The 18769-nt window shown below is 47.2% G+C and overlaps 1 protein-coding gene across 1 annotated transcript in view; it reads right to left on the minus strand.

The window, feature by feature from the left end:
• LOC124036575 (kelch-like protein 20) overlaps positions 1-16773 on the minus strand; it is a 49780-nt gene extending 33007 nt beyond the window's left edge. The window contains exons 1-3 of the mRNA XM_046351310.1: positions 16553-16773; positions 15935-16092; positions 8848-9031 (exon numbers count right to left, since the gene is read on the minus strand). Of these exons, the coding sequence (XP_046207266.1) occupies positions 8848-9031; positions 15935-16092; positions 16553-16575 (365 nt within the window). The 5' untranslated portion in view covers positions 16576-16773. The remainder of the gene's footprint in view (positions 1-8847; positions 9032-15934; positions 16093-16552) is intronic.
• Between the last annotated feature and the right edge of the window lie 1996 nt (positions 16774-18769).

Here is an 18769-nt window from a genome sequence, read left to right on the forward strand (position 1 = left end):
AAAGTGCAGACCTCACCCTCCTCCAGGTGCGCTCACATCGTTGGACAAACGCTTGAGCGGAGGGAACGCTGGACTCGGCAAGCTGGGATGAGAACAGAGGAGGCTGGTAACCCAGACTACTCTGAAACGGAGATAACCCGGTAGCAGACGAAGGAAGCGAGTTGTGAGCGTATTCTGCCCAGGGGAGCTGTTCTGCCCAAGACGCAGGGTTTCTGAAAGAAAGGCTGCGTAGTATGCGACCAATCGTCTGATTGGCCCTCTCTGCTTGACCGTTAGACTGGGGATGAAACCCGGAAGAGAGACTGACGGACGCACCAATCAAACGACAGAACTCCCTCAAACTGTGACGTGAATTGCGGGCCTCTGTCTGAAACGGCGTCTAACGGAGGCCATGAATTCTGAACACATTCTCGATGATGATTTGTGCCGTCTCCTTAGCGGAAGGAAGTTTAGCGAGGGAATGAAATGTGCCGCCTTAGAGAACCTATCGACAACCGTAAGAATCACAGTCTTCCCCGCAGACAAAGGCAGACCGGTAATGAAGTCTAGGGCGATGTGAGACCATGGTCGAGAAGGAATGGGAAGCGGTCTGAGACGACCGGCAGGAGGAGAGTTACCTGACTTAGTCTGCGCGCAGTCCGAACAAGCAGCCACGAAACGGCGCGTGTCACGCTCCTGAGTCGGCCACCAAAAGCGCTGGCGAATAGAAGCAAGAGTGCCTCGAACGCCGGGATGACCAGCTGACTTGGCAGAGTGAGCCCACTGAAGAACAGCCAGACGAGTAGAAACAGGAACGAAAAGAAGGTTACTAGGACAAGCGCGCGACGAAGTGTGCGTGAGTGCTTGCTTAACCTGTCTTTCAATTCCCCAGACTGTCAACCCGACAACACGCCCATAAGGAAGAATCCCCTCGGGATCAGTAGAAAAACAGAAGAACTAAAAGACGGGATAAGGCATCAGGCTTGGTGTTCTTGCTACCCGGACGGTAAGAAATCACAAACTCGAAACGAGCGAAAAACAACGCCCAACGAGCTTGACGAGCATTAAGTCGTTTGGCAGAACGGATGTACTCAAGGTTCTTATGGTCTGTCCAAACGACAAAGGAACGGTCGCCCCCTCCAACCACTGTCGCCATTCGCCTAGGGCTAAGCGGATGGCGAGCAGTTCGCGTTACCCACATCATAGTTGCGTTCAGATGGCGACAGGCGATGAGAAAAATAAGCGCAAGGATGAACCTTATCGTCAGACTGGAAGCGCTGGGATAGAATGGCTCCCACGCCTACCTCTGAAGCGTCAACCTCGACAATGAATTGTCTAGTGACGTCAGGAGTAACGAGGATAGGAGCGGACGTAAAACGTTCTTTTAGAAGATCAAAAGCTCCCTGGGCAGAACCGGACCACTTAAAACACGTCTTGACAGAAGTAAGAGCTGTGAGAGGGGCAGCAACTTGACCGAAATTACGAATGAAACGCCGATAGAAATTAGCGAAACCTAGAAAGCGCTGCAACTCGACACGTGACCTTGGAACGGGCCACTCACTGACAGCTTGGACCTTAGCGGAATCCATCTGAATGCCTTCAGCGGAAATAATGGAACCGAGAAAAGTAACGGAGGAGACATGAAAAGAGCACTTCTCAGCCTTCACGTAGAGACAATTCTCTAAAAGGCGCTGGAGAACACGTCGAACGTGCTGAACATGAATCTCGAGTGACGGTGAAAAAATCAGGATATCGTCAAGGTAGACAAAAACAAAGATGTTCAGCATGTCTCTCAGAACATCATTAACTAATGCCTGAAAAACAGCTGGCGCATTGGCGAGACCAAACGGCAGAACCCGGTACTCAAAATGCCCTAACGGAGTGTTAAACGCCGTTTTCCACTCGTCCCCCTCTCTGATGCGCACGAGATGGTAGCGTTACGAAGGTCCAACTTAGTAAAGCACCTGGCTCCCTGCAGAATCTCGAAGGCTGATGACATAAGGGGAAGCGGATAACGATTCTTAACCGTTATGTCATTCAGCCCTCGATAATCCACGCAGGGGCGCAGAGTACCGTCCTTTTCTTAACAAAAAAAACCCCGCCCCGGCCGGAGAGGAAGAAGGCACTATGGTACCGGCGTCAAGAGACACAGACAAATAATCCTCGAGAGCCTTACGTTCGGGAGCCGACAGAGAGTATAGTCTACCCCGAGGAGGAGTGGTCCCCGGAAGGAGATCAATACTACAATCATACGACCGGTGAGGAGGAAGGGAGTTGGCTCGGGACCGACTGAAGACTGTGCGCAGATCATGATATTCCTCCGGCACTCCTGTCAAATCGCCAGGTTCCTCCTGAGAAGTGGGGACAGAAGAAACGGGAGGGATGGCAGACATTAAACACTTCACATGACAAGAAACGTTCCAGGATAGGATAGAATTACTAGACCAATTAATAGAAGGATTATGACATACTAGCCAGGGATGACCCAAAACAACAGGTGTAAAAGGTGAACGAAAAATCAAAAAAGAAATAGTCTCACTGTGGTTACCAGATACTGTGAGGGTTAAAGGTAGTGTCTCAAATCTGATACTGGGAAGATGACTACCATCTAAGGCGAACATGGGCGTAGGCTTGTCTAACTGTCTGAAAGGAATGTCATGTTTCCGAGCCCATGCTTCGTCCATGAAACAACCCTCAGCCCCAGAGTCTATCAAGGCACTGCATGTAGCACCCGAACCGGTCCAGCGTAGATGGACCGACATAGTAGTACAGGATCTAGATGGAGAGACCTGAGTAGTAGCGCTCACCAGTAGCCCTCCGCTTACTGATGAGCTCTGGCTTTTATTGGACATGAATTGACAAAATGTCCATCAAATCCGCAATAGAGGCACAGGCGGTTGGTGATCCTCCGTTCCCTCTCCTTAGTCGAGATGCGAATACCTCCCAGCTGCATGGGCTCAGTCTCTGAGCCAGAGGAGGGAGATGGTTGCGATGCGGAGCAGGGAAACAACGTTGACGCGAGCTCTCTTCTACGAGCTTGGTGACGAAGATCTACCCGTCGTTCTATGCGGATGGCGAGAGCAATCAAAGAGTCCACACTGGAAGGAACCTCCCGGGAGAGAATCTCATCTTTAACCACTGCGTGGAGTCCCTCCAGAAAACGAGCGAGCAGCGCCGGCTCGTTCCAGTCACTAGAGGCAGCAAGAGTGCGAAACTCTATAGAGTAATCCGTTATGGATCGATCACCTTGGCATAGGGAAGCCAGGGCCCTAGAAGCCTCCCTACCAAAAACTGAACGGTCAAAAACCCGAATCATCTCCTCTTTAAAGTTCTGGTAATTGTTAGAACAATCAGCCCTTGCCTCCCAGATAGCTGTGCCCCACTCTCGAGCCCGGCCAGTAAGGAGTGATATGACGTAAGCAACCCGAGCTCTCTCTCTAGAGTATGTGTTGGGTTGGAGAGAGAACACAATATCACACTGGGTGAGAAAGGAGCGGCACTCCGTGGGCTGCCCGGAGTAACAAGGTGGGTTATTAACCCTAGGTTCCGGAGGCTCGGCAGACCAGGAAGTAACAGGTGGCACGAGACGAAGACTCTGGAACTGTCCAGAGAGGTCGGAAACCTGAGCGGCCAGGTTCTCCACGGCATGACGAGCAGCAGACAATTCCTGCTCGTGTCTGCCGAGCATGGCTCCTTGGATCTCGACGGCAGTGTTACGAGCGTCTGTAGTCGCTGGGTCCATTCTTTGGTCGGATCCTTCTGTTATGCAGGTGAATGAGGACCCAAAAGCGACTTGGCGAAAACAGAGTCTTTAATCCAGTAAAGGAAATATGCAATACTCCTAGACAAATCGGAGCGGTAAATAAAGCATAAAAAACAATTCCACTCGTAATGACGAGAACAGACTGGAGACTCGATCATAAACTGTAGGTTGCCTCGGGAAGGCACTTGACCGTAGCAGACTCAGACACCTGCTCACCACGCAGCATCTGAGGGAAACACGACACGACAGGGCGATACAAAGACACAGCACGGTGAACAATATACAAGGATCCGACAGGACAGAAACGGAAAACAAGGGGAGAAATAGGGACTCTAATCAGGGGAAAAGATAGGGAACAGGTGTGGAAAGACTAAATTATTGATTAGGGGAATAGGAACAGCTGGGAGCAGGAACGGAACGATAGAGAGAAGAGAGAGAGGGAGGGAGAGAGAAAAAAGGGAACGAACCTAAAAAGACCAGCAGGGGGAAAACGAACAGAAGGAAAAGCAAAATGACAAGACAATATAAGACAAAACATGACAACTATGGTAGACTGCATCCAATTAGTTGAGTAGAGTGTTGGAGGCTATTTTGTAGATGACATTGCCGAAGTCGAGGATCGGTAGGATGGTCAGTTTTACAAGGATATGTTTGGCAGCATGAGTGAAGGATGCTTTGTTACAAAATAGGAAGCCAAGTCTAGATTTAATTTTGGATTGGAGATGCTTAGTGTGAGTCTGGAAGGAGAGTTTACAGTCTAGCCAGACACATAGGTATTTGTAGTTGTCCATATATTCTAAGTCACAACTGTCCAGAGTAGTAATGCTGGACGGGCGGGCAGGTGTGGGCAGCGAATGGTTGAAGAGCATGCATTTAGTTTTACTTGCATTTCGGAGCAGTTAGAGGCCACGGAAGGAGTGTTGTATTGCATTGAAGCTCGTCTGGAGGTTAGTTAACACAGTGTCCAAAGAAGGGCCAGAAGTATACAGAATGGTGTCGTCTGCGTAGAGGTGGATCAGAAAATCAGCAAGAGCGACATCATTGGTGTATACAGAGACGAGAGTTGTCCCGAGAATTGAACCCTGTGGCACCCCCATAGAGACTGCCAGAGGTCCGGACAACAGACCCTCCGATTTGACACACTGAACTCTGTGAGAGAAGTAGTTGGTGAACCAGACGAGGCAGTCATTTGAGAAACCAAGGCTGTTGAGTCTGCCGATAAGAATGTGGTGATTGACAGAATCGAGATGCCTTGGCCAGGTCGATGAATACGGCGGTTATGATATTGTTTAGGAGCGTGGCTGAGGTGCACCCATGACCAGCTTTGAAACCTGATTGCATTGCGGAGAAGATACGGTGGGTTTCGAAATGGTCTGTAATCTGTTTGTTAACTTGGCTTTCAAAAACCTTAGAAAGCCAGGGTAGGAAAGATATAGGTCTGTAGCAGTTTGGGTCTATAGTGTCTCCCCCTTTGAAGAGGTGGTTGATCACGGCAGCATTCCAATCTTTGGGAATCTCAGACGATACGAAGGAGAGGTTGAACAGGCTAGTAATAGGGGTTGCAACAATTTCGGCAGATAATTTTAGAAAGAGAGTGTCCAGATTGTCTAGCGCGGCTGATTTGTAGGTGTCCAGATTTTGCAGCTCTTTCAGAAGATCACCTATCTGGATTTGGGTGAAGGAGAAATGGGGGAGGCTTGAGCAAGTTGCTGTAGGGGGTGCAGGGCAGTTGACCTGGGTAGGGGTAGCCAGTTGGAAAGCATGGCCAGCCGTAGAAAAATGCTTATTGAAATGGTCAATTATAGTGGATTTATCGGTGTTGGCAATGTTTCCTAGCCTCAGTGCAGTAGGCAGCTATGAGGAGGTGCGCTTATTCTCCATGGACTTTATAGTGTCCCAGAACTTTTTTGAGTTTGTGCTACAGGATGCAATTTTCTGTTTGAAAAAGCTAGCTGTAGCTTTTCTAACTGCCTGTGTATATTGGTTCCTAACTTCCCTGAAAAGATGCATATCACAAATAATTAAAGACCAGTGGTAAATAACAATAGCGAGGCTATATACAGGGGGTACTGGTACAGAGTCAATGTGGAGGCTATATACAGGGGGTACTGGTACAGAGTCAATGTGGAGGCTATATACAGGAGGTACTGGTACAGAGTCAATGTGGAGGCTATATACAGGAGGTACCGGTACAGAGTCAATGTGGAGGCTATATACAGGGGGTACTGGTACAGAGTCAATGTGGAGGCTATATACAGGAGGTACCGGTACAGAGTCAATGTGGAGGCTATATACAGGAGGTACCGGTACAGAGTCAGTGTGGAGGCTATATACAGGAGGTACCGGTACAGAGTCAATGTGGAGGCTATATACAGGAGGTACCGGTACAGAGTCAATGTGGAGGCTATATACAGGGGGTACCGGTACAGAGTCAATGTGGAGGCTATATACAGGAGGTACCGGTACAGAGTCAATGTGGAGGCTATATACAGGGGGTACTGGTACAGAGTCAATGTGGAGGCTATATACAGGAGGTACCGGTACAGAGTCAATGTGGAGGCTATATACAGGGGTACTGGTACAGAGTCAATGTGGAGGCTATATACAGGAGGTACCGGTACAGAGTCAATGTGGAGGCTATATACAAGGGGTACCGGTACAGAGTCAATGTGTAGGCTATATACAGGGGTACCGGTACAGAGTCAATGTGGAGGCTATATACAGGGGGTACCGGTACAGAGTCAATGTGGAGGCTATATACAGGGGTACCGGTACAGAGTCAATGTGGAGGCTATATACAGGGGTACTGGTACAGAGTCAATGTGGAGGCTATATACAGGGGGTACCGGTACAGAGTCAATGTGGAGGCTATATACAGGGGTACCGGTACAGAGTCAATGTGGAGGCTATATACAGGGGGTACCGGAACAGAGTCAATGTGGAGGCTATATACAGGGGGTACCGGTACAGAGTCAATGTGGAGGCTATATACAGGGGGTACCGGTACAGAGTCAATGTGGAGGCAATATACAGGAGGTACCGGTACAGAGTTAATGTGGAGGCTATGTACAGGGGGTACCAGTACAGAGTCAATGTGGAGGCTATGTACAGGGGGTACTGGTGCAGAGTCAATGTGGAGGCTATATACAGGGGGTACCGGTACAGAGTCAATGTGGAGGCTATATACAGGGGGAGGCTACCGGTACAGAGTCAATGTGGAGGCTATATACAGGGGGTACCGGTACAGAGTCAATGTGGAGGCTATATGCAGGGGGTACTGGTACAGAGTCAATGTGGAGGCTATATACAGGGGGTACTGGTACAGAGTCAATGTGGAGACTATATACAGGGGGTACTGAGTCAATGTAATACCTATCACCATCTATATGAATTAATACCTATCACCATACATATTAATGATTACCTATCACCATCTATATCAGTGATTCCCTATCTCCATCTATATTAATGATTACCTATCACCATCTAGATAAGTGATTACCTATCACCATCTATATCAGTGATTACCTATCACCATCTATATCAGTGAATACCTATCACATCTATATTAATGATTACCTATCACCATCTATATCAATGATACCTATCACCATCTATATCTGTCACGTTCTGTCCATCGTTCATATGTGTTTTCCTTGTTTTAGTGTTGGTCAGGACGTGAGCTGGGTGGGCATTCTATGTTGTGTGTCTGGTTTGTCTATTTCTATGTTTGGCCTGATATGGTTCTCAATGAGAGGCAGGTGTTAGTCATTGTCTCTGATTGGGAACCATATTTAGGTAGCCTGTTTTGTGTTGGGTTTTGTGGGTGATTGTTCCTGTCTCTGTGTTTGCACCAGATAGGACTGTTTAGGTTTTCACTTTTCTTGTTTTGTATAGTCTGTTCATGTATTAAAAACATGAATAACCACCACGCTGCATTTTGGTCCGCCTCTCTTTCACCAGAAGAAAACCCTTACAATATCAATATAATACCTAACATCATCTCTATCAATGTAATACCTGGAGTAATACCAGTTAATTGATTGGAAGTATGACAGACTGCCCCAAGAGACACGTGTTCTCTCTCCTGCAGTCCCAAATAGGACACTAATCAAATGATGAGATCCCTGAGAGGCCAGGGCACATCTGCTGTGTACAGTAAAATCTATGGCATTTTAACAGTATAATATGGCTATTAAACTATAATATATATATTTTTTATATATATTTTTTAACTAGAACAGTTCTTTATAGAACCATACAGGTTCCATTTAGAACCGTATGTGCATGGTTCTTTATAGAACCTTCAAAAAAAGGTTCAATCTAGAACCAAAAAGTGTTCTGCTATAGTTACAAGCCAAAGAACCCTTATTTGGCACTACATAGAACCATTTGTCTTCAATGTGTAGTATGTACAGTATGTTGATATTTGTTGCATACAGTACGCTCTAAATATTATGTTGTACGATTAGTACACAGTATGTAGTTTAACTAAGTAGTAGGCAAGACAAAGCCTAGAGTTTGAGACAGTGAGAAGTCTGCCGGGTCGAAGACCAAAAAGGTGATGAGAGCGTGCGATACTGCAGAAGTTGAGAAGTGATATATATTTCTAGGCAACGTAATGCTATCCACACCCCTGACGCCCTACCATGCATAATCCTCCCTCCCTCCCCACCCCCTACCCCTCACCCCCCCCCCAAACCCCACCATGTAGAGGCCTCCCTCCAGTATCAGCACTCAGCACTGACAGCGCTGGGCCACAGGGTGCTGATTAAGAGGCCTGTCAGCCTGTCCCCACATCCATCACGGATCCATCATATCCATCACACCTAAATCCTGGAGATTCCTCTCTGACTGCTTGGACCACCACCCCCCCCCAACCCAACCCAGTCCCCCCCTGCCTAGACACCCAGCCTCCTCTCCCTAGACCCCCAGCAGTGAATGCCTGTCAGCCCTGAGCCTCTGACCGGACCACCGACAGACACTCACCCTGACACACAGCGTGGGATGGATATTTCTCATACAGCACTTTACTGTGACCCTCTGAAATAGGAACTAAAGCTTTACCAACAGTTCTATGGGTAGTCATCTTGAAACGCCCTTACCTCTCCACGCTGCTCTTGCACGAGACACCATCGGACCCACCCACCGTGTAGATCTTCCCGGCCAGGCCGTACACGGCCACGTTACCACGGTGATTGATCATGGAGGCCATGTTCTTCCACTCATTCTCCAGGGGACAGAACTGTTCCACCGGGCAGGATGGATCCTGCTGGGTCCAGCCGCCCACTGTAGGTAGAAACAGCCATTGATGCGAAGGTGCAGATGAATAACACCAGTTAAGGAGTTTGTTACTTTATTGACAGGCCTGTATTTATCTGGTACTATTTAGACTCATGACTAGAATAGTAATTTCCTCATGATTGCTCCTCTGATTCTTTGAGATTCATTATTACCAGTAATGTATACAGTATAATAAGGTCTATATTCAATACTACAATTAAGAGGACCACTTACAACCCACTATGCAAAAAAATGGTTGAATCAACGTTTTTTCCACTTTATTTCCACCCAAATCATCAATGTGATGACGTCGAATCAACGTGGAGACCTGATTGGGGATTTGAAAAAGGTCATCAAGGTGAGGGAATTATATATTTTTCTTCACCCAACTTTTAACCTAAATCTAATGACATGGTGAAATGTTTTGTTGATTTCACGTTGAATTCACATTAGTTGACAACTCATCCAAATGTAAATCAAAACTAGACGTTGAACTGATGTTTGTGCGCAGTGGGAGGTCTCACTCACTACTACCAAATACCATTTTACCTAGGATATCTAAAGCACTACTTTACAATCTTTTGCATTCTCAAAGAACACTAAGTTTATTTTAGCTCATCATTGACACCCATAAGTGGCCGTTCCTTATTCAGACAACTCATATGATCTTTCCTCTCCAAAAATACCAGTCCTTAATGTCTGAGGTTAGGGAGAATTTATGGACATGTCACCCTCCTCTCCCTCAGGAGAGACATGTGACATTAGGAATGAGGTACACAGTGCACTATTCCTCCATGCCAAGGGAGGTTATGAGTGTCTGCACCAACCAAAACACTGTAGATAAAATTGTATGCATAAGATGCAGTGCTTAAAAAAATATTGCAGACTGGAGTACAGTTTAGAGAGATATGGAGCACAAACTAAAATATAACTTTGTTATTGCTAAATCTGTATATTTATTGAATTCAATACATTTCAGCCAGCCCCAGTGAACATACCCCCATGTATTGAATCTAAAGCATGCTATAGAGCAATGGACACCCAACAATCTGCCTTTTGAATGCAATTTCCCCAACATTCACTGAGATTAGTAAATGCTGTGTATGTTGGCTCAAGCGTTTAAACCTTTTAAAGTCAAAACCAATATTCTGCTTTACCAACTTGGACTAAATCCCATCCTAATTGTCAAACTGAATCTAATAAGCTTAGGCTTGCGCTCATATGAACCAATCTGTGAAACACTCAAATTGCAGACTTGAATGGTCAGGTTGACACAAACATACCTGTAAATGTCATGTTTGTCATTTATTATCATGTCTTGTCCCTGTGCTCCCCATTCTATTCGTTTCCCTCTGCTGGTCTTATTAGGTTCTTTCCCTCTTTCTATCCCTCTCTCTCCCCCTCCCTCTCTCACTCTCTCGCTCTCTCTTCTCTCTATCGTTCCGTTCCTGCTCCCAGCTGTTCCTATTCCCCTAATCATCATTTAGTCTTCCCACACCTGTTCCCGATCCTTTTCCCCTGATTAGAGTCCCTATTTCTTCCTTTGTGTTCCGTTCCTGTCCTGTCGGTTCCTTGTTTAGAATTCACCGTGCTGTGATTGTGTATCGCCCTGTCCTGTCGTGTTTTTGCCTTCATCAGATGCTGCGTGTGAGCAGGTGTCTCTGTCAGCTACGGCCTGCGCCTACCCGGACCTGCAGTCTGTGGCCGCTTCTCCTGTTATTCCCCTCTACAGACTAGAGGATTTCTGTTATTCCCTGTTTGGACTTGAATAAACTCTGTTTCTGTTAAGTCGCTTTTGGGTCCTCTTTCACCTGCATGACAGAAGGAACCGACCAAGGAATGGACCCAGCGACTTCAGACGCTCGTTACACTGCCGTCGAGATCCAAGGAGCCATGCTCGGCAGACACGAGCAGGAATTGTCTGCTGCTCGCCATGCCGTGGAGAACCTGGCCGCTCAGGTTTCCGACCTCTCTGGACAGTTCCAGAGTCTACGTCTCGTGCCACCTGTTACTTCCTGGCCTGCCGAGCCTCCAGAACCTAGGGTTAATAACCCACCTTGCTACTCCGGGCAGCCCACTGAGTGCCGCTCCTTTCTCACGCAGTGTGAGATTGTGTTCTCTCTCCAACCCAACACATACTCTAGAGAGAGCTCGGGTTGCTTACGTCATTTCACTCCTTACTGGCCGGGCTCGAGAATGGGGCACAGCTATCTGGGAGGCAAGGGCTGATTGCTCTAACAAGTTCCAGAACTTTAAAGAGGAGATGATTCGGGTTTTTGACCGTTCAGTTTTTGGTGGGGAGGCTTCTAGGGCCCTGGCTTCCTTATGCCAAGGTGAACGGTCCATAACGGATTATTCTATTGAGTTTCGCACTCTTGCTGCCTCTAGTGAGTGGAACGAGCCGGCGCTGCTCGCTCGTTTTCTGGAGGGACTCACGCAGTGGTTAAGGATGAGATTCTCTCTCGGGAGGTTCCTTCAGATGTGGACTCTTTGATTGCTCTCGCCATCCGCATAGAACGACGGGTAGATCTTCGTCACCGGGCTCGTGGAAGAGAGCTCGCATCAACGGTGTTTCCCTGCTCCGCATCGCAACCATCTCCCTCCTCTGGCTTTGAGACTGAGCCCATGCAGCTGGGAGGGATTCGCATCTCGACTAAGGAGAGGGAACGGAGGATCACCAACCGCCTGTGCCTCTATTGCGGAGTTGCTGGACATTTTGTTAATTCATGTCCAGTAAAAGCCAGAGCTCATCTGTAAGCGGAGGGCTACAGGTGAGCGCAACTACTCAAGTCTCTCCATCAAAATCCTGTACTACTTTGTCGGTCCATCTACGCTGGACCGGTTCGGGTGCTACATGTAGTGCCTTGATAGACTCTGGGGCTGAGGGTTGTTTCATGGACGAAGCATGGGTTCGGAAACATGACATTCCTTTCAGAGAGTTAGAGAAGCCTACGCCCATGTTCGCCTTAGATGGTAGTCATCTTCCCAGTATCAGATTTGAGACACTACCTTTAACCCTCACAGTATCTGGTAACCACAGTGAGACTATTTCTTTTTGATTTTCCGTTCACCGTTTACACCTGTTGTTTTGGGTCATCCCTGGCTAGTATGTCATAATCCTTCTATTAATTGGTCTAGTAATTCTATCCTATCCTGGAACGTTTCTTGTCATGTGAAGTGTTTAATGTCTGCCATCCCTCCCGTTTCTTCTGTCCCTACTTCTCAGGAGGAACCTGGCGATTTGACAGGAGTGCCGGAGGAATATCATGATCTGCGCACGGTCTTCAGTCGGTCCCGAGCCAACTCCCTTCCTCCTCACCGGTCGTATGATTGTAGTATTGATCTCCTTCCGGGGACCACTCCTCCTCGAGGTAGACTATACTCTCTGTCGGCTCCCGAACGTAAGGCTCTCTAGGATTATTTGTCTGTGTCTCTTGACGCCGGTACCATAGTGCCTTCTTCCTCTCCGGCCGGGGCGGGGTTCTTTTTTGTTAAGAAGAAGGACGGTACTCTGCGCCCCTGCGTGGATTATCGAGGCTGAATGACATAACGGTTAAGAATCGTTATCCGCTTCCCCTTATGTCATCAGCCTTCGAGATTCTGCAGGGAGCCAGGTGCTTTACTAAGTTGGACCTTCGTAACGCTTACCATCTCGTGCGCATCAGAGAGGGGGACGAGTGGAAAACGGCGTTTAACACTCCGTTAGGGCATTTTGAGTACCGGGTTCTGCCGTTCGGTCTCGCCAATGCGCCAGCTGTTTTTCAGGCATTAGTTAATGATGTTCTGAGAGACATGCTGAACATCTTTGTTTTTGTCTATCTTGACGATATCCTGATTTTTCTCCGTCACTCGAGATTCATGTTCAGCACGTTCGACGTGTTCTACAGCGCCTTTTAGAGAATTGTCTCTACGTAAAGGCTGAGAAGTGCTCTTTTCATGTCTCCTCCGTTACTTTTCTCGGTTCCGTTATTTCCGCTGAAGGCATTCAGATGGATTCCGCTAAGGTCCAAGCTGTCAGTGATTGGCCCGTTCCAAGGTCACGTGTCGAGTTGCAGCGCTTTTTAGGTTTCGCTAATTTCTATCGGCGTTTCATTCGTAATTTCGGTCAAGTTGCTGCCCCTCTCACAGCTCTTACTTCTGTCAAGACGTGTTTTAAGTGGTCCGGTTCCGCCCAGGGAGCTTTTGATCTTCTAAAAGAACGTTTTACGTCCGCTCCTATCCTCGTTACTCCTGACGTCACTAGACAATTCATTGTCGAGGTTGGCCCTTCAGAGGTAGGCGTGGGAGCCATTCTATCCCAGCGCTTCCAGTCTGACGATAAGGTTCATCCTTGCGCTTATTTTTCTCATCGCCTGTCGCCATCTGAGCGCAACTATGATGTGGGTAACCGTGAACTGCTCGCCATCCGCTTAGCCCTAGGCGAATGGCGACAGTGGTTGGAGGGGCGACCGTTCCTTTTGTCGTTTGGACAGACCATAAGAACCTTGAGTACATCCGTTCTGCCAAACGACTTAATGCCCGTCAAGCTCGTTGGGCGTTGTTTTTCGCTCGTTTCGAGTTTGTGATTTCTTACCGTCCGGGTAGCAAGAACACCAAGCCTGATGCCTTATCCCGTCTGTTTAGTTCTTCTGTGGCTTCTACTGATCCCGAGGGGATTCTTCCTTATGGGCGTGTTGTCGGGTTAACAGTCTGGGGAATTGAAAGACAGGTTAAGCAAGCACTCACGCACACTGCGTCGCCGCGCGCTTGTCCTAGTAACCTCCTTTTCGTTCCTGTTTCCACTCGTCTGGCTGTTCTTCAGTGGGCTCACTCTGCCAAGTTAGCTGGTCATCCCGGTGTTCGAGGCACTCTTGCGTCTATTCGCCAGCGCTTTTGGTGGCCGACTCAGGAGCGTGACACGCGCCGTTTCGTGGCTGCTTGTTCGGACTGCGCGCAGACTAAGTCGGGTAACTCTCCTCCTGCCGGTCGTCTCAGACCGCTCCCCATTCCTTCTCGACCATGGTCTCACATCGCCTTAGACTTCATTACCGGTCTGCCTTTGTCTGCGGGAAGACTGTGATTCTTACGGTTGTCGATAGGTTCTCTAAGGCGGCACATTTCATTCCCCTCGCTAAACTTCCTTCCGCTAAGGAGACGGCACAAATCATTATTGAGAATGTATTCAGAATTCATGGCCTCCCGTTAGACGCCGTTTCAGACAGAGGCCCGCAATTCACGTCACAGTTTTGGAGGGAGTTCTGTCGTTTGATTGGTGCGTCCGTCAGTCTCTCTTCCGGGTTTCATCCCCAGTCTAACGGTCAAGCAGAGAGGGCCAATCAGACGATTGGTCGCATACTACGCAGCCTTTCTTTCAGAAACCCTGCGTCTTGGGCAGAACAGCTCCCCTGGGCAGAATACGCTCACATCGCTTCCTTCGTCTGCTACCGGGTTATCTCCGTTTCAGAGTAGTCTGGGTTACCAGCCTCCTCTGTTCTCATCCCAGCTTGCCGAGTCAGCGTTCCCTCCGCTCAAGCGTTTGTCCAACGTTGTGAGCGCACCTGGAAGGAGGGTGAGGTCTGCACTTTGCCGTTACAGGGCACAGACGGTGAGCCGCCAATAAACGCAGGATTAAGAGTCAAGGTATTGTTGCGGCCAGAGAGTGTGGCTTTCCACTCGCAACCTTCCTCTTACGACAGCTTCTCGTAAGTTGACTCCGCGGTTCATTGGTCCGTTCCGTGTCTCCCAGGTCGTCAATCCTGTCGCTGTGCGATACTTCTTCCGCGACATCTTCGTCGCGTCCATCCTGTCTTCCATGTCTCCTGTGTTAAGCCCTTTCTTCGCACCCCCGTTCGTCTTCCCTCCCCCTCCCGTCCTTGTCGATAAGGTACATAAGATCATGGACATGCGTTCTCGGGGACGGGGTCACCAATACTTAGTGGATTGGGAGGGTTACGGTCCTGAGGAGAGGAGTTGGGTTCCGTCTCGGGACGTGCTGGACCGTTCACTCATCGATGATTTCCTCCGTTGCCGCCAGGATTCCTCCTCGAGTGCGCCAGGAGGCGCTCGGTGAGTGGGGGTACTGTCATGTTTGTCATTTATTATCATGTCTTGTCCCTGTGCTCCCCATTCTATTCGTTTCCCTCTGCTGGTCTTATTAGGTTCTTTCCCTCTTTCTATCCCTCTCTCTCCCCCTCCCTCTCTCACTCTCTCGCTCTCTCTTCTCTCTATCGTTCCGTTCCTGCTCCCAGCTGTTCCTATTCCCCTAATCATCATTTAGTCTTCCCACACCTGTTCCCGATCCTTTTCCCCTGATTAGAGTCCCTATTTCTTCCTTTGTGTTCCGTTCCTGTCCTGTCGGTTCCTTGTTTAGAATTCACCGTGCTGTGATTGTGTATCGCCCTGTCCTGTCGTGTTTTTGCCTTCATCAGATGCTGCGTGTGAGCAGGTGTCTCTGTCAGCTACGGCCTGCGCCTACCCGAAGCGACCTGCAGTCTGTGGCCGCTTCTCCTGTTATTCCCCTCTACAGACTAGAGGATTTCTGTTATTCCCTGTTTGGACTTGAATAAACTCTGTTTCTGTTAAGTCGCTTTTGGGTCCTCTTTCACCTGCATGACAGTAAATATTGCTTGGCATTCACCTTCTCCTTTAGAGATATGTGACGGCATTATACCTAATGTTCTGTATGGTACCTACAACCTACTGTACTGTATGGTACCTACAACCTACTCTACTGTATGGTACCTACAACCTACTGTACTGTATGGTACCTACAACCTACTGTACTGTATGGTACCTACAACCTACTGTACTGTATGGTACCTACAACCTCTTGTACTGTATGGTACCTACAACCTACTGTACTGTATGGCAGAGTAACTGACCACATAGGTTGAACAAAGATGAGCAGATCTTTAAGGGGCAGTTACTGACCCATGTACATGACGTCGTTGAACACATCTGTAGGGGGGAGTTGGGATTGTTGTCTATGCAGCGACATGGGGCTTGGGATACCATGGCGACCACTGACCCCCCCTTGTCGGTCTTTTGGGGTCATGCCCTTCTGTGTCTCTTGATCACCAAGAGCCTCCCTGATACACACACACACACACACACACACACACACACACACACACACACACACACACACACACACACACACACACACACACACACACACACACACACACACACACACACACACACACACACACACACACACACACACACACACACACACACAGGATTAGAATGAAAGGTCATGTAATAATTCACATTTACAATTTTCTAATTATCTGGTATTTACAGAGTGTACAATTATTTATTTAGTGCCTCCACATCTTGTGCATATTTCTCAGCTTTCAAAGTGTATCCTGATCTGTGGCATTTTCTTGGACATTATTAACTGCACCGTCATCATTCTGTCTCTCATGCGAAATACACTCTCAAAACACCCATGTAAAGATTCAGAAATGCTAAACAGCTGACAGTCATTAATTAACTCCAAACATAAAACATTCACATACTGAACACCACACAACTCCAAATTACCCTTGTTCATTGTACACTCCCATGTTTCCTCAGCTCCCAGGTCAGATCTCCACAACAATATATTTTCTCTTGACACCTTGACAGCTAGTCAAACCTCTCGTCCACAGTCTTGTCTATCTATAGATGTTCACTTCCCAGCACTCTCTTCTGCTTGATGTCTCTCTTCCTGCTGGATACAGATACATGTAAGTCCTAGAGCCTGAGCCTGCCCCCTCTACCCTCCCCATACACTTTACCAGGCACCAGCTGTGCCATCCTGAGTCCTGACTCATACATCCTGAAAGACTGATATTCTAACCCCTGTCATGCTTCTTTAGAATCCTTACGCTTCTTTAGACTGTATGACTTAGAATGGACCGGATTCCATTACAAGGAACACCGGCAGGAATGTCTCTGTCCAGACTTAGAGGACTTTAAATTTAATGGCGTCATACATACATACATACATACATACATACATACATACATACATACATACATACATACATACATACATACATACATACATACATACATACATACATACATACATACATACATACATACATACATACATACATACATACATACATACATACATACATACATACATACATACATACATACATACAGTAAGGGGAGAGAGAGAGAGAGAGAGAGAGAGAGAGAGAGAGAGAGAGAGAGAGAGAGAGAGAGAGAGAGAGAGACAGAGACAGAGACAGAGACAGAGACAGAGACAGAGACAGAGACAGAGACAGAGACAGAGACAGAGAGAGGAGACTGCATGTGTGTCTGTGTGAAAGAATATACTGTCTATTGCCAGAGACTATTGGAGATCTTTTGGCTTCATCAGCATGGTACAGTACAAAGCACTGGAGTGGTGAAACTCATATAGTGATTATATTGCCATAGAGCTGTTACAGTCTGACCTGACCCTATCAGCTCTCCCTCTGAACAGCTCACCTTCCTCTCAGCTCCCATAGCCACCCACAGGTGGGTCCATGTATATTTCTACCTGTGGGTCTGTCTATATTTCTACCTGTAGGTCCATCTATATTTCTACCTGTAGGTCCGTCTATATTTCTACCTGTAGGTCCGTCTATATTTCTACCTGTAGGTCCGTCTATATTTCTACCTGTAGGTCCGTCTATATTTCTACCTGTAGGTCCGTCTATATTTCTACCTGTAGGTCCGTCTATATTTCTACCTGTAGGTCCGTCTATATTTCTATCTTTAGGTCCGTCTATATTTCTATCTGTAGGTCCGTCTATATTTCTATCTGTAGGTCCGTCAATATTTCTATCTGTAGGTCCGTCAATATTTCTATCTGTAGGCCCGTCTATATTTCAACCTGTAGGTCCGTCAATATTTCTATCTGTAGATCCGTCTATATTTCTATCTGTAGGTCCGTCTATATTTCTACCTGTAGGTCCGTCTATAATTCTACCTGTAGTTCCGTCTATATTTCTACCTGTAGTTCCGTCTATATTTCTACCTGTAGGTCCGTCAATATTTCTACCTGTAGGTCCGTCTATATTTCTACCTGTAGGTCCATCTATATTTCTATCTGTAGGTCCGTCTATATTTCTACCTGTAGTTCCGTCTATAGTTCTAAATGTAGATCTGTCTATAATTCTACCTGTAGGTCTGTCTATATTTCTACCTGTAGGTCCACTGAAATACCTAAAATATTCTGAATATTTACTTTGTTGTGGGTGAGAAGAGGCACTGCCTAAATAAGAGATCCGCATCACTGTAATCTTCACACACAACACTTACATTGGGGCAAAAATGTATTTAGTCAGCCACCAATTGTGCAAGTTCTCCCACTTAAAAATATGAGAGGCCTGTAATTTTCATCATAGGTAAACTTCAACTATGACAGACAAAATGAGGAAAAAAAATCCAGAAAATCACATTGTAGGATTTTTTATGAATTTATTTGCAAATTATGGTGGAAAATAAGTATTTGGTCACCTACAAACAAGCAAAATTTCTGGCTCTCACAGACCTGTAACATCTTCTTTAAGAGGCTCCTCTTACCTGTATTAATGGTACCTGTTTGAACTTGTTATCAGTATAAAAGATACCTGTCCACAACCTCAAACAGTCACACACCAAGACCAAAGAGCTATCAAAGGACACCAGAAACAAAATTGTAGACCTGCACCAGGCTGGGAAGACTGAATCTGCAATAGGTAAGCAGCTTGGTTTGAGGAAATCAACTGTGGGAGCAAT

Source organism: Oncorhynchus gorbuscha, linkage group LG05 (assembly GCF_021184085.1).
Source record: "Oncorhynchus gorbuscha isolate QuinsamMale2020 ecotype Even-year linkage group LG05, OgorEven_v1.0, whole genome shotgun sequence".
In the NCBI taxonomy this organism is placed as follows: domain Eukaryota; kingdom Metazoa; phylum Chordata; class Actinopteri; order Salmoniformes; family Salmonidae; genus Oncorhynchus; species Oncorhynchus gorbuscha.